The sequence below is a fragment of the Lasioglossum baleicum genome, unplaced genomic scaffold (assembly GCF_051020765.1).
Source record: "Lasioglossum baleicum unplaced genomic scaffold, iyLasBale1 scaffold2772, whole genome shotgun sequence".
NCBI lineage: Eukaryota > Metazoa > Arthropoda > Insecta > Hymenoptera > Halictidae > Lasioglossum > Lasioglossum baleicum.
The window spans coordinates 6,661-19,380 of NW_027471830.1; the positions used below are offsets into that span (position 1 = coordinate 6,661).

General features: G+C 40.0%; 1 protein-coding gene across 1 annotated transcript; it reads left to right on the forward strand.

Annotated features, from left to right (window-relative positions):
* Positions 1-2,781: 2,781 nt before the first annotated feature.
* LOC143221587 (voltage-dependent T-type calcium channel subunit alpha-1I-like) lies at positions 2,782-12,714 on the forward strand. Its single transcript, XM_076446995.1, has 4 exons — positions 2,782-6,617; positions 8,265-8,398; positions 10,192-10,289; positions 12,009-12,714. Exons 1-4 carry the CDS (start codon positions 6,525-6,527, stop codon positions 12,182-12,184), a joined length of 501 nt encoding a protein of 166 aa, XP_076303110.1. The 5' UTR covers positions 2,782-6,524; the 3' UTR covers positions 12,185-12,714.
* The last annotated feature ends 6 nt before the right edge of the window (positions 12,715-12,720 follow it).

Consider the following 12,720-nt stretch of genomic DNA (forward strand, 5'->3'; position numbering starts at 1 on the left):
CTTGAATTAAATATATTTACTTGTTTAATTCACGAGTAAGTAGAACCTTGATTATCCGAATCTACGATACCCGAATTTTATTCGAATCTTTCAAATGAAAAAATATTGAAATAGCACCCGCTGCGATATAGTTGAACTTTCTGGTTACATTGATAAAATTGCTTTGATTTTGTGGGATTCTTGCAGTTGACATTCCACACTTGGGCTAAAGGGCCTAGCAGACTAAGATAGGTGCAGCGGCCCCAGCCGCAATTTTATTGATATTGTGCGGAAAATAATGGTTTTAGGTTGAAAGATAACCCCCTAAAATTTTAAGTCGCTAACCCTTCGTATAAGGGTGATATGAGGGTAAATACCCTTAACTGTATCATTTTTTTTCTCGGTTGTTAATTAAGATATTCGGATAAAAAAAATACGAAAATACTCGAACTTACCTCTTTCATATCATACATTTTTTTCACCATTGTGATCAAATTATTAAGGGTAGAAAAAAATCATTTAATTTTTTAGGGGTGGGAATTGCAAGCAACCCTTCGAGTGACCACTTCCAAAAAATTCAAGAACAATGTTCTGTTGCTTATCTAACGTATAAAAAAGTTTCAAGATGGTCGGATTGGTGGAACATAGTTAAATATTGAAAAATAAATGAAGTTACGTCATTATAATGGTATAATGTACAGTGCAGTGTTTCTTACGCGACTCCAATTAATAATTCTTATCAGGATATTAAGTTCCTTCTTGATCAATTATTTCTTTTTAAACGCGACGCATCGTATTACATTCTCTGTTCTTATCTTTCCGAATTTATTGATAGACATTACGTAAGTGTAAATGAGAATTCTAGGAATCTTAATATCCTCCCTTTCGAATTCTCAGTTTTTGGTAATGCTTCTGTAGGAACGTTCCAGAACGCTCCGCTGTTCGAAACATTCGATGGTCCGCCGTATGTTATGCGTTGTCAAGACGACGGAAAATCTCGAATGGGCATTTATTCATTTTTTGACCATATAAGGCAATATCGACGATCCTCGGCCGAATAGATAATAGACGATCGCGAATTAGAGAAGAGGACTCCTAATATAATGCGTGTGGCTACGCGTCGCAAGCAGTCTGTTTTACGCACTGTAATCGATTTAATAAATTCATTTTTCTGGATACTACACTTCTTATAAGTCGCAACTCTGTATGGTCGTTATAGAAGATATACATGAACATTTATTAAAACACTTGAAGTTCAATTGTTATCTAACGCGGGTTTAAGTGACCAAGTTAGAATTGAAGGGTGTGAGATAGGTCAAAATATAGATCCCCCCAATCCATCCATACACGTACAAAATGTCTGAGAGCAATAGTGTCAATAAGTGCATTAAGTGTAATGTCTCCCTAAAGAAAGGTGTTGGGAGAATAAAAAGGATATCTGCAGAAGATGAAGCGGCAAAATATCAGGCTTACTGTGATGGAACTGTGACTGTTGGATCTGCATTTTGTAACAAATGCCGATTAATTGTTTATAGAACAGAAAACCAACACAGAACAGAAAACCAACACAGAACTGAGAGCAACAATAATGATTCTGCAACAGATTCAGATAATCAAACTGGAAACGATCCCGAATTGACAAGGAAGATTGAACTGCCATTTAAAAGAGTAGTATCGACTCATAGATACTGCATCTTATGTCGATCAACGAAGAAACTGATTGTCATACCCTTAGAAGCACGCCTCCAGGCGTTTACGCAAAAAAGGATTTTTATTCCGAAAGGCGACCGGTGTTGCTCTACACACATCATTAGAAAAAGATTTTACACTGACGAGCTTTGCTCTTTACGTATTCATTCTATGTATAGTGTAATAGAAGCTGGAGAAGTTTCTTTGTTTTTGGATCAGTTGGCTCGGAATGTGGATTCCTCTGTATTTGATAACATATCGAATGGTATATTAGTCGGAAATGTTATCAATACTACATTGAATATGTACAACATTCGATTGGTTATGCCGCTATTAAACGGTATACATGTGACTGTGCCAATGGCAACAGAACAGTGGGTTGCTGTTCTCATGTCGCTACAATTATTTATTATTTGTCTCATGGGCGATTTAAATCGAAAATTGTAAAACCATCGGAGATATTAACAAAGATATTTGATGTAACACATACAGTACCGGTTATTGAGGAAAATAGTGACGAAGATTGAATAAATCTATGTATAATATGATTCCTAGAATTCTCAGTTACACTTACGTAATGTCTATCAATAAATTCGGAAAGATAAGAACAGAGAATGTAATACGATGCGTCGCGTTTAAAAAGAAATAATTGATCAAGAAGGGACTTAATATCCTGATAAGAATTATTAATTGGAGTCGCGTAAGAAACACTGAACTGTACATTATACCATTATAATGACGTAACTTCATTTATTTTTCAATATTTAACTATGTTCCACCAATCCGACCATCTTGAAACTTTTTTATACGTTAGATAAGCAACAGAACATTGTTCTTGAATTTTTTGGAAGTGGTCACTCGAAGGGTTGCTTGCAATTCCCACCCCTAAAAAATTAAATGATTTTTTTCTACCCTTAATAATTTGATCACAATGGTGAAAAAAATGTATGATATGAAAGAGGTAAGTTCGAGTATTTTCGTATTTTTTTTATCCGAATATCTTATTTAACAACCGAGAAAAAAAATGATACAGTTAAGGGTATTTACCCTCATATCACCCTTATACGAAGGGTTAGCGACTTAAAATTTTAGGGGGTTATCTTTCAACCTAAAACCATTGTTTACCGCACAATATCAATAAAATTGCGGCTGGGGCCGCTGCACCTATCTTAGTCTGCTAGGCCCTTTACGACAGGTTAAATTTTCGTGTTGGAAGCCATCAGCCTAACCCTAACCTAACCGTCTATTACTACGTAACAATGTTGGCAGTGTCACTGGCCGGTTAACATGTCGCGTGAACAAGGGTTGCGTGCAACGTATTACCTTTGTAATTCATACTTTTCACTTTTCAGTTAAACCCGGCAGCTTTATTATCCCATCAAATTCTTATTGACGAGGGACCGGCTTTCCTGCTATTTCTAGTATAAACTATAAACCATAAATCTTTTGACAAATACGAGCTCCACCATGCTGGTTCTGAAATTTGAAGTTCGCTATGATCACGACATGACAGATCACCTACGTTACTGAGGCTGCAAGCGCCTCTAGCGGCCATCCATCGTACAAAAAATGCTGCACGATATCGGAACACTGTGTGGCCGACAGAAAAACGTTTTCTCATTTCTGGTTTATGTTTAATGTTTAATTAACGGTACTCTCTTCGTTTAATTTCGAATCCATTCCCTTAATAAAATTGTGGTGTAGTATTCAAGGACACGAGAGTAGTTATATGTATACATAGGGCATAAGGCCTAGGGTGAAGTGATAGGGGCCGCACAAATTCTGTGAATCACCCTTGTTAACCTGTCAATCAATTTTTCCATTGGTTTCCCAAAAGTTCTTGTTAGAAGTACATATGTATCGAATAGATAGCGTTACGAGCGGAATGCGTGGCCGACCTATTTAATTAGTGTGACTTTTCTTTGCGTTCTTCCGGACTTCCGTTCACTTCCGTTCGCGGCCATGTTTTCTCTCGTTACCGCAGTTACCGGTACAAAGTTTTGTTCGTCATAAAGTTTTGGTCGATCGTCATTTGACAGTGGCAGTGTAATAGTGACAGACGGTAACAGTGAAATAGTGACAGTCGGTGACAGTGTGCAACACTGACAGCGTAACAAGTAACAATGACAATACCGTTCTCACTTCTCACATCCTTGTAAGTAGTTTCACGTGTCACTTTAATTAAGACTGAAACATTAAAGCATTTTTCTCGAGAGTTCGTATTCTAATACGTATTTTATACGTATTAGCGAGAAAAGAAATAAATATAAGTACCTACATATTTGCAATTAAGGCGGAACATTTCTCTAGATTTTTCTAGATTTTTCTATATCCACAGTCTAATAATCATTTTATTCTCTTGTATATTATATAAGATGACATTAAGGGAGAACTGAATAATTACTTATATGTATAGCCTTGAAATGACCTTTACTTCCCAGCAGTGGCGCACCCAGGGGGGGAGCCAGGGGGCCAAGTCCCCCACCAAGAAAAAATGTTCAGCTTCCAAAATTAAAATCGCGGACTCGCGGAATAGCCCTGGGTACCGATGATAGATATTTTGGCTTAAAAAAAAGGTCATCACGCAAAACCTAGGGCTGGGTTCAACTCGGCCCCCCCAAGATTACATCCTGGGTGCGCCACTGCTTCCCAGATTTAAAGCCTACGCGTGACATTTATTCCCGACGAACTGATTTATGCACGCGGAACTCACCCGAGGACCGCGGAAGGAAGATGTTCCGGGAACTTGGGTGAATTTAGTTTTAGTTATACTCTTCAAAGAAGTCTAATAATCATTAATTATGCATTCGTTGGTTACGCAACTTAATAAACCCCAAGTTTGAATGCCTTTAGGCTACAACTATTTTTTTCGATTTTTCTCTTGTCTCTTTACCTGGCACGCTTAATTAAATTTTCCAAGTACGGTAATATTTATAAATAGTCGTGGAAGGGGTTCAAGAGAATTTTCCACGGTGGCATGTTTCATAGCGACGTCATGTTTATGATGGCATCTTCGCGTCATCGGACGACGCGACGCGCATAAACAGTGGAAAAACAACAGGATCACGCGTATAAATTGGCAATCTATTCGAATGTCACACACACACTTTGAGCCGATCAAACTCGATAGAGTGAGCTGTAAGGTAAACAATTACCTCTACAGCTTCGCATTAAATTGCCGCAAACGAAAATTAGTGTCCAAATACTGTACGTATGTACATGCTTAGTCTGATTCTCGTAACTACGCATACAGGGTGAGACTGTGAGACTCGTAACGTCGCTTCAAACAACTCGTAAGCTATTTGTTGTACGAAAAAATATTGCATAGTTTCCAGGGGAACAACAATTGTTTGAACAATTTTTTTTTTCGCACAACGAATAACTTAATTGTCGTGTCACGAGACTCGCCCAGTATGCGCGGTATATTATCAGCGAGTAGCATCCTTTTGTGTTAGGCCACCGTTTTGTTTCGCAAGTTAGGGGACGGGGACGGGGACGGGGCCGTTTACTGTCGTTTAGGTCTCTAGGTGAAATGTCAACAGCACCGTGTGTTTATCCGCCCTCGAAGAAAGCCTATTTAGTTCACGTTCACGCACCGTGGAGGATAGTGTTTAGGTTAACACAGTCACTTGGCAACGGTGATCGATCAGCGAGAGTCTTGTCTCGTCGATCGATCTTTCGTTTGTTCGTTTTGTGACAACGTGATACTGAAATGTCATAATACCGGTTCGTTCAATTGGCGAATGGGTTCTCGTCGGCGCGGCGCGGCGCGGCAATGTATAGCTGCCGATTACGCTATTCCATATTTACAATACATACACCCACCTACTTGGCCTCCCGCCGAGGAATTAATCGTTCATATCACCGGGAAAAGAGAATGATCGCTCGGTCAATTTGTTGCATCGGCACCGACGACGGAATCGATAGCTATTGCTGCGGCCGTAATTTTGCTGTTCGAGCTTTTAAATTTTCAACGAATTGGGAAATTCATAGCTAATTAACTATGCGAATTAACTAAAGCGAATTAACAAATTTGTCTATTATTTATTTATAACGAACCCGATCAGCTAACAGTAAAAAGAAATATCGAACAGTAAATAATGCAGATACAATTCGGGTCAGTGCTGTGCACCCAGGATGTGATCTTTGGGAGGGGGGGGGGGGTTGAGTTTTGTACCCATCTCTAGGTTTTGTGCGATGAACTTTTCTTTTTAGCCAAAATATCTCTCAACCCAGTTACCCAGAGCTATTCCGAGATTTTGATTTTGGAAGCTAAACATTCTTTCTGGGGGGTGGGGGGGGCGGCGGAAGACTTGGCCTCCTGCCCCCCTCCCCCCAGACTACATATATGTAGATAAATGGGATCGCGTAAACAGACCACAAGTTTCGCGCTATAAGATCGCTCATGTAGAATCTACGACGTAGATCGTAGATCTTTTTATTGCGAGCGTGGATAACGTGGAGTCAAGACGACCATAAGCTGCTTAGTTTATTCGAACACTGACAATGCGAAGCAGCCATAAACTGAAGTGCCTAGACGTCTGCATGTCGTGTAAATGAATTTTATAGTTGCTAGTAAAGCTGGTTGGGTTTTCACGATTCCAGATATGCATCTTACAACAATACTATCTCTCTTTTACCGGTAACCATCGCGTTAACGGTACGTTATCAGAAGCGTTAAAAATAATTGCAAATTAAATTTACCCTTTGGAAATTGAAAAGTTTATCGCGTTCACGTATAAGGGTTAATTTCGAGCGAAAGAGCTAGCAGTAAGTGTTAATTGATACCCTTTTACCCCCCGCAACAGCACACGATTTTCCTTAACATAGTATCCACGTGGTTCGAGAGGGTGAGCATGATGGTGATTCTATTGAATTGCATCACGCTGGGGATGTATCAGCCGTGCGTCGACGACCAGTGCGTGACAAATCGCTGTAAAATACTACAAGTACGTACCAGTCGCGCAGCATAATACGTGTATGCATGCATGCATGTACGTATGTATTGTATGTATACATACTACGTGTCCGTGTCCCATTAGGGGAAAACAGTGTGTAACGAGCGTCGAAAAGAAACGAGACCGTTAAATCACGCTTGTCCTTGCATGCACGCCTTCATTTTCCCTGGCTAGCAGCTGTCGCTGTTCGCCCGCCCGCCTGGTCTGGCCTGGCCTGGCCTGCCCGCTGCTTCGCGTTTCACTTTTGCAAACTGTAAACGCTGCAATTAAAATCTTCTACGGTCTGATCAAAAAAGCTTGCAACGCGAGAATCGTAATCTTTGATCGGGAATTTTCAAGCCGTCCGGCGCGTTCCGCGACCAAGTTTTTCGCATCTCTTCAAGTTTCATTCCATCGCGAATCGCGATGCATGCGATGCAAGTACGTACGTACAATAGGTACATGCTTCACAGATGTAGAGAAACGATTAGGTAAATAGATTTGTTGTTGCTTTACCACGGTAATGTCTCGATATTTGTGAAAACGTGGGGACCAAAATGTCACTCGTACAGTGTGTACTAATTCCGAAACACGTCTCGCAGCAACAAATCCCCAGTTTATAAATGTATTTCAATTTCTGTCCGCCCATCGAAATACGGTTTACGGTTGTTGAAATTGGAATAAGATTCTTTTCCCCGTTAGGTCACCCGGAAAGTTAGCGCCGTTTCCTGTACAGTCAGCTTATTATACGTGTATATCCATTTTTTCCCCAAGATAATAAAATTTCGTTCGTCTTGGCAAGCATGCTTGAACGAAAATGATCTGTGCCGTGCCTATACAGTCTACATACGAGTCATATGTATGTACAATACGGCGCGGCGGCGCCGCGGCGTACGGTGTACGGTGCATGTATGAGCCAGTATGAACAGAGCAGAGATATTGTGCAAGATTTCTCGCGCATGCGCGGCGATTTGAACCTCGGTAAAGTAAAATCCTCAACAAAATGGGGTACCTTGCTGAGCACCCCGTAAAATTGATAAAAATTGTTATATTATTTGATTGTGAAGAATGAGCGTGTAACATGTGTATTTGTGTATATTTTGTAACTCGTAGGACATGTCGCGTCCCGGAGTCTTTTTATCCGGAACAGATTGTTTCAGTACATTCCCGCCGATATAACGCATCCTCAGGGCTCCGCTACCTTATCATCGTATGTACAGAGTACAGATACGTTACCGTTTTGGCCGCGCATGCGCGTGAAATCTTGCACAATATCTCTGCTCTGACTGGCTCTGACGCAGTCCGAGTGTCCGAGTTGGTCCGAGTCTGACTGACAATGACTGACAATGAGGATGAACGGGGGGAAATATCGGAAGTTAACGCGGCGGTCAACGAGGGCGAGTTGGAATCAAAAACAGCTATCGGCTAGTGGTGTGAGAGGTGAATTGATTAATTGCCCTGTTTACCTTGCCCCCTAACGCTTCAGAATTTGCACGGATAGCGCAGAAAACGGAGGCAAACACGAGAAACCAACACATCTGGTGTCGATGAGTAATGGAACTCGTGTCGAGTGTCCTTGATCGACTACGCGCCCGATCCAATTTCACCGTCCTCTCGCCTAATCAAAACACTTCTCCGCTTACGCGGACCTGCTTACAGATGTTCGACGACATCATTTTCGCCTTCTTCGCCCTGGAGATGACAATCAAAATGGTCGCGATGGGAATCTACGGGAAAGGAACCTATCTTGCCGACTCTTGGAACAGGCTCGACTTTTTTATCGTGGCTGCCGGGTAAGTTTTCTCTTTGTCTTATTGTTTAATCCTTATGTCGATATTAACACTCCTCCTTCTCCTTCTCCTTCTCCTCCTCCTCCCCGCCCCCCGAATACCTATTATGTACATACATACATGTAAAGAGTACGCAGTTTGCGAGACCACTCGCAGGTTCCATACATTCACATTTCTGGTTATGTTTGATCATTACAGAATTTCACTTTTTAATTAGACCATTCGCAATAAATGTTGGCACATACATACTTGGTATGTATACGTATATTATTTTATTTTGATTACAATGTACCTTTTAGCGAAGTTATAATACAATAGAATTGCCGTGTAAATTTCAACTCAACACGAAGTTGGCATGATAAATGTTGTGCTTTTTCGTTTAATTGATTATGTTCGTTCGCCAAGAGGCGTTCATTCACTGGGCATGCTATAAACACAGAACCCCTAATTAATAATTGCCTGGAAATAGAGCAAAAAAGCTCATAGGTCATAAAAGCCAGCAGTTTGTTCAAAGATTCACAAGTTATTCACGATCTTTGATACTAAAGGCTTATACTTTCTTCGTTTCTGCTCAAATTGTAAAGCTTGAAAAGGAGTAAAGTTCGAAAGCTGCAGGCTTTTGTAGCTAATCCGAGGATACGAATTAAAGGAATTCGTTTGAAAATATCACTGACCGCTTTCCTAAAAGGAGAATTCAAATTCATTTCTGAAAGACTGCGTTGGACTTTATTAAAAGAATGATCTCGCATTTAAAACAGTATTTAAAACAGTACGTACGTACGTACGTATGTACGTCTTTACGTATGTACGTGTGTACGTATGTACGTATGTATGTATGTATGTATTGAAAAATGTTTATTATTTACGAAGTTATAAAATCCATAGTCTACTAATATGTAGAAGACGATAATATTATGTAATACGAATGAAATAATATTATGTTTCCTTCTACATACATATGCATCGAACAACATTCCCGTTTATTAAATTTAGATTCAAATAATCCCTATGGCTCTGATTCGTTATCGTAAACCGAAGGATTAATTAAACGTGTAAGAGAGAAGTATAACTAGACTGCGGATGTTTCATATGCAGAGTCTTGTTATGTATTACATACAAACTGTTTTACGAAGATCCGAATTCGGTTGAACCTATTTACGAACCTACAAATGGCGGATATGTACTATACTGTCGTTCAAAATCTATCAATATGTTTGTAGGTAAAGAATGAAATGAATCGAATTGCCAATTGTAAAACTGGTCTAAACGATAAAGATCGGATAATTGAATTTATCATCGGCTATTTTGAGTAGCATTGAACAGCATTGTAGTAACGCAGAATCACTTGTGCCTTATGCCGTATGTAATGGAACTTTGGCAGGACCGTTAAATTGAGTTGGCAATTGTCTCGTTAAATAGACTCCGATTCAATTCCACACGGAATATTCGAAATATGTACAAGGCAAGCTCCGTATAACATGACATTTCTACAATACGGTCGGAAAATTTGAGAAAAGTCAAATGACTGTTTCAGAGAAATTCTTTCGATTCTCGATGACACGACGCGACGCGACGTGAAATACATACATTAGGAATACATAATACAGTCTCGGTCAATCTCGTTCCTAAAAAATCCTTTCCAACCAACAAATCAAACACTATCCAATTTCTCCTTTCTCATCGTCAGACTATTGTTCGTACGAATGTTAGCAATGAGACAAGCATAAATTGTGAAATAGAAAGTAATCGATACGAGATAACACAGAGGAAAAACGTATGTTTTGGACTTTTTGCAGCGCCCTGGAGTACTGCTTGAACGTGGAGAACATGAATTTATCGGCGATACGAACAATAAGAGTTCTAAGACCCCTGCGCGCTATCAACAGAATTCCGAGTGAGTATATAGGGAAGAACCTGCAAAAAATTGTTGACACTTCTATTCGCATGACAAACTCCCTCTCATCGATTTTACAATATGCATGCAGTATATGTATAGTACACGTGAATTTTATCGGCGCTCGTACGCGTCTGAGTAATGGCGGGTGATTTCGATCTGCGCTCGAACCGACTGCACATTTCTTCTACATACATATGTGTACGCGTGCTCTGGATACGTACAGTTAGATTGCCAGATAGTTGAATATAATCTGACACTGTCGCCTCTGACTTCTGACTTTTCCAACTGTATCGTATATCATTAGTACAACCGCTAACGACCACGATGAGGATCGTCTTTCCACTTCCACCGCCACACAAGTCAAACTTATGGCTCGCTAGACTGATTTTGACGAAACAACAACCTTCCGTACAGAGTATTCGAAAGTAAAACATGTAAGGGTTGTTTCCGAATGCTCAGGCTATCCGTGACCCACAACCAATCAATGAACTTGAAACGACTTATTTCCGGCCGCGATTCCGATGAGGAGCCTCTACACACTCTACATACTCTACACACTTTATACTCTACGCATACATATACATACCTATAATCTATGTATATCCGACAACGTTCTCGGTATGACGTATCTACCTTTATTCGGAGCTACGCTTCCGATTACAGGTGTGTGACAGCCGTGACAGGTGACATTATCCTTCCCCCTCCAGACGTAAATAGAAAAACCCTTTATCTATGTATGTGGTTCCTGGCCTGGCAGGAAGACCAAAAGTGAAGAGGAACTTTTTTGTCTCAAATGTTAATACATAATAGGGGTGAAAACACTTCTGGAGGGTTGTCGATATTGCTACACATTTTTATTCAACTTCTTTCCGTTTCATAAAATCCAGACATATAGAGACTTTTTATTTCGCGTAAAGAGATCCGCATTTTAATCATTACATTTCTATAAACTGTTAACTGTTTTAAAAACAAAAATACTTTTCACATTGAAAATATGAGAAATGATAGGCATTCGATTCATTCGATCGAATAATTTTTCCAAGCTATACATTCTAGTATTCTATCCAGCATTGATTTTTGCCAACCGTTGTAACTGTCCGAAAACTTTTGTACGGAATTGTACTTTGACACTTGACGAACTGCGGCCGAAAATAGCTAAGCTTATAAGCGCCACGTACATTCTGCCTTCGATTGTTCGTTTCCATTTCCATCGCGTTTAGTTTAGAATTTAGAAGGTCTCTGCATACACTAAAGCTGTACATAATAATAATACACTGACAACCCATAACGTATAGTCTGTAACTTCGCCGTTATGTATGTACATTGTACAGGGTGTATAAAAAGCAATGGTCATCCGTTCTAGGGGTGAATCTGCACCACTGGATCGGTGGGACATTTGTAAGAGAAAAATTGTTCGCCGGAAAATTGTTTATATGTAACAAAGAAAATTGTTTTTTACATCAACACCTCCCACTCATCCAGAAGAGAAAAAGTTTGAAAGAAGCCACAAAGAAGTCGCAGAGATATAGTTGTCGAGATACTTATAAGCTGTTAAAGTTTTTGCAAAATTTGATATTGCGTGGAGTTATAAGTTACAAGTTATAAGTTACAAGAGTATAGTATGTATAGTAGACAAAAAAGCCTAGGCGTGCGAATCTCACCGAGGTTTCAATGGAAGATCAATTTTGAAATTGCGACGTTTGAATCTGTCGATAGGTATGAGGATACTGGTGATGCTGCTGCTGGACACTCTTCCCATGCTGGGCAACGTTCTTCTGCTGTGTTTCTTCGTCTTCTTCATATTCGGTATTGTCGGTGTTCAACTGTGGGAGGGTATCCTGCGCCAGCGTTGCTTCCTGAAGGCTCTACCAAACGTGAAATACCCCGAGTAAGTCTGCAAACACGAGTCGCATGCTTCCATATACATTATACATACATACGATATATGTACGTATGTATTCTACTACAATACGTCTACTCTTCCGTATTATACACGTTTCCTGTGGCTCGAGCTCAGCCGCCATTTTCTCCGTTTATTAGTACACTTTACTTGCATCCACTCCGCCCGTTTCCTTCTCTGTTTCTTTTTCTTCGAACTCTGTTTGCCTGCACCGGGGTCGACGCGTACCATGCTCAATACAATAATAATTATAGCGGTTCAAAATGAATGCTTCTTTACGCCTTCCTTTAAATTCTGATACTTGGCTGACTAAATTCTGATACTTGGGTAACTCTCGCGTTCACTTCAAAATGGTTTATAGTTTCGTTTATCGTTTATCGTTTATCGTTTATCGTGTATCGAGCCTCTTGAGACGACGGATGGCAAAAGTAGAGACGCAGTTGTTCAACTTTCCGACGCAAAACAATTCTTGATCAATTTTACGTTGTCTTTCCTATCAAACAATTTCAAGACGGCGAACCATCCGTT

Bases quoted from the DNA above. Each gene is read 5' to 3' on its own strand.
- LOC143221587 (XM_076446995.1), top strand. From the start codon at position 6,525: ATGATGGTGATTCTATTGAATTGCATCACGCTGGGGATGTATCAGCCG. The intron at 8,399-10,191 runs GTAAGTTTTCTC...GACTTTTTGCAG, and splicing joins TTTTTTATCGTGGCTGCCGG to CGCCCTGGAGTACTGCTTGA. The intron at 10,290-12,008 runs GTGAGTATATAG...ATCTGTCGATAG, and splicing joins CGCTATCAACAGAATTCCGA to GTATGAGGATACTGGTGATG.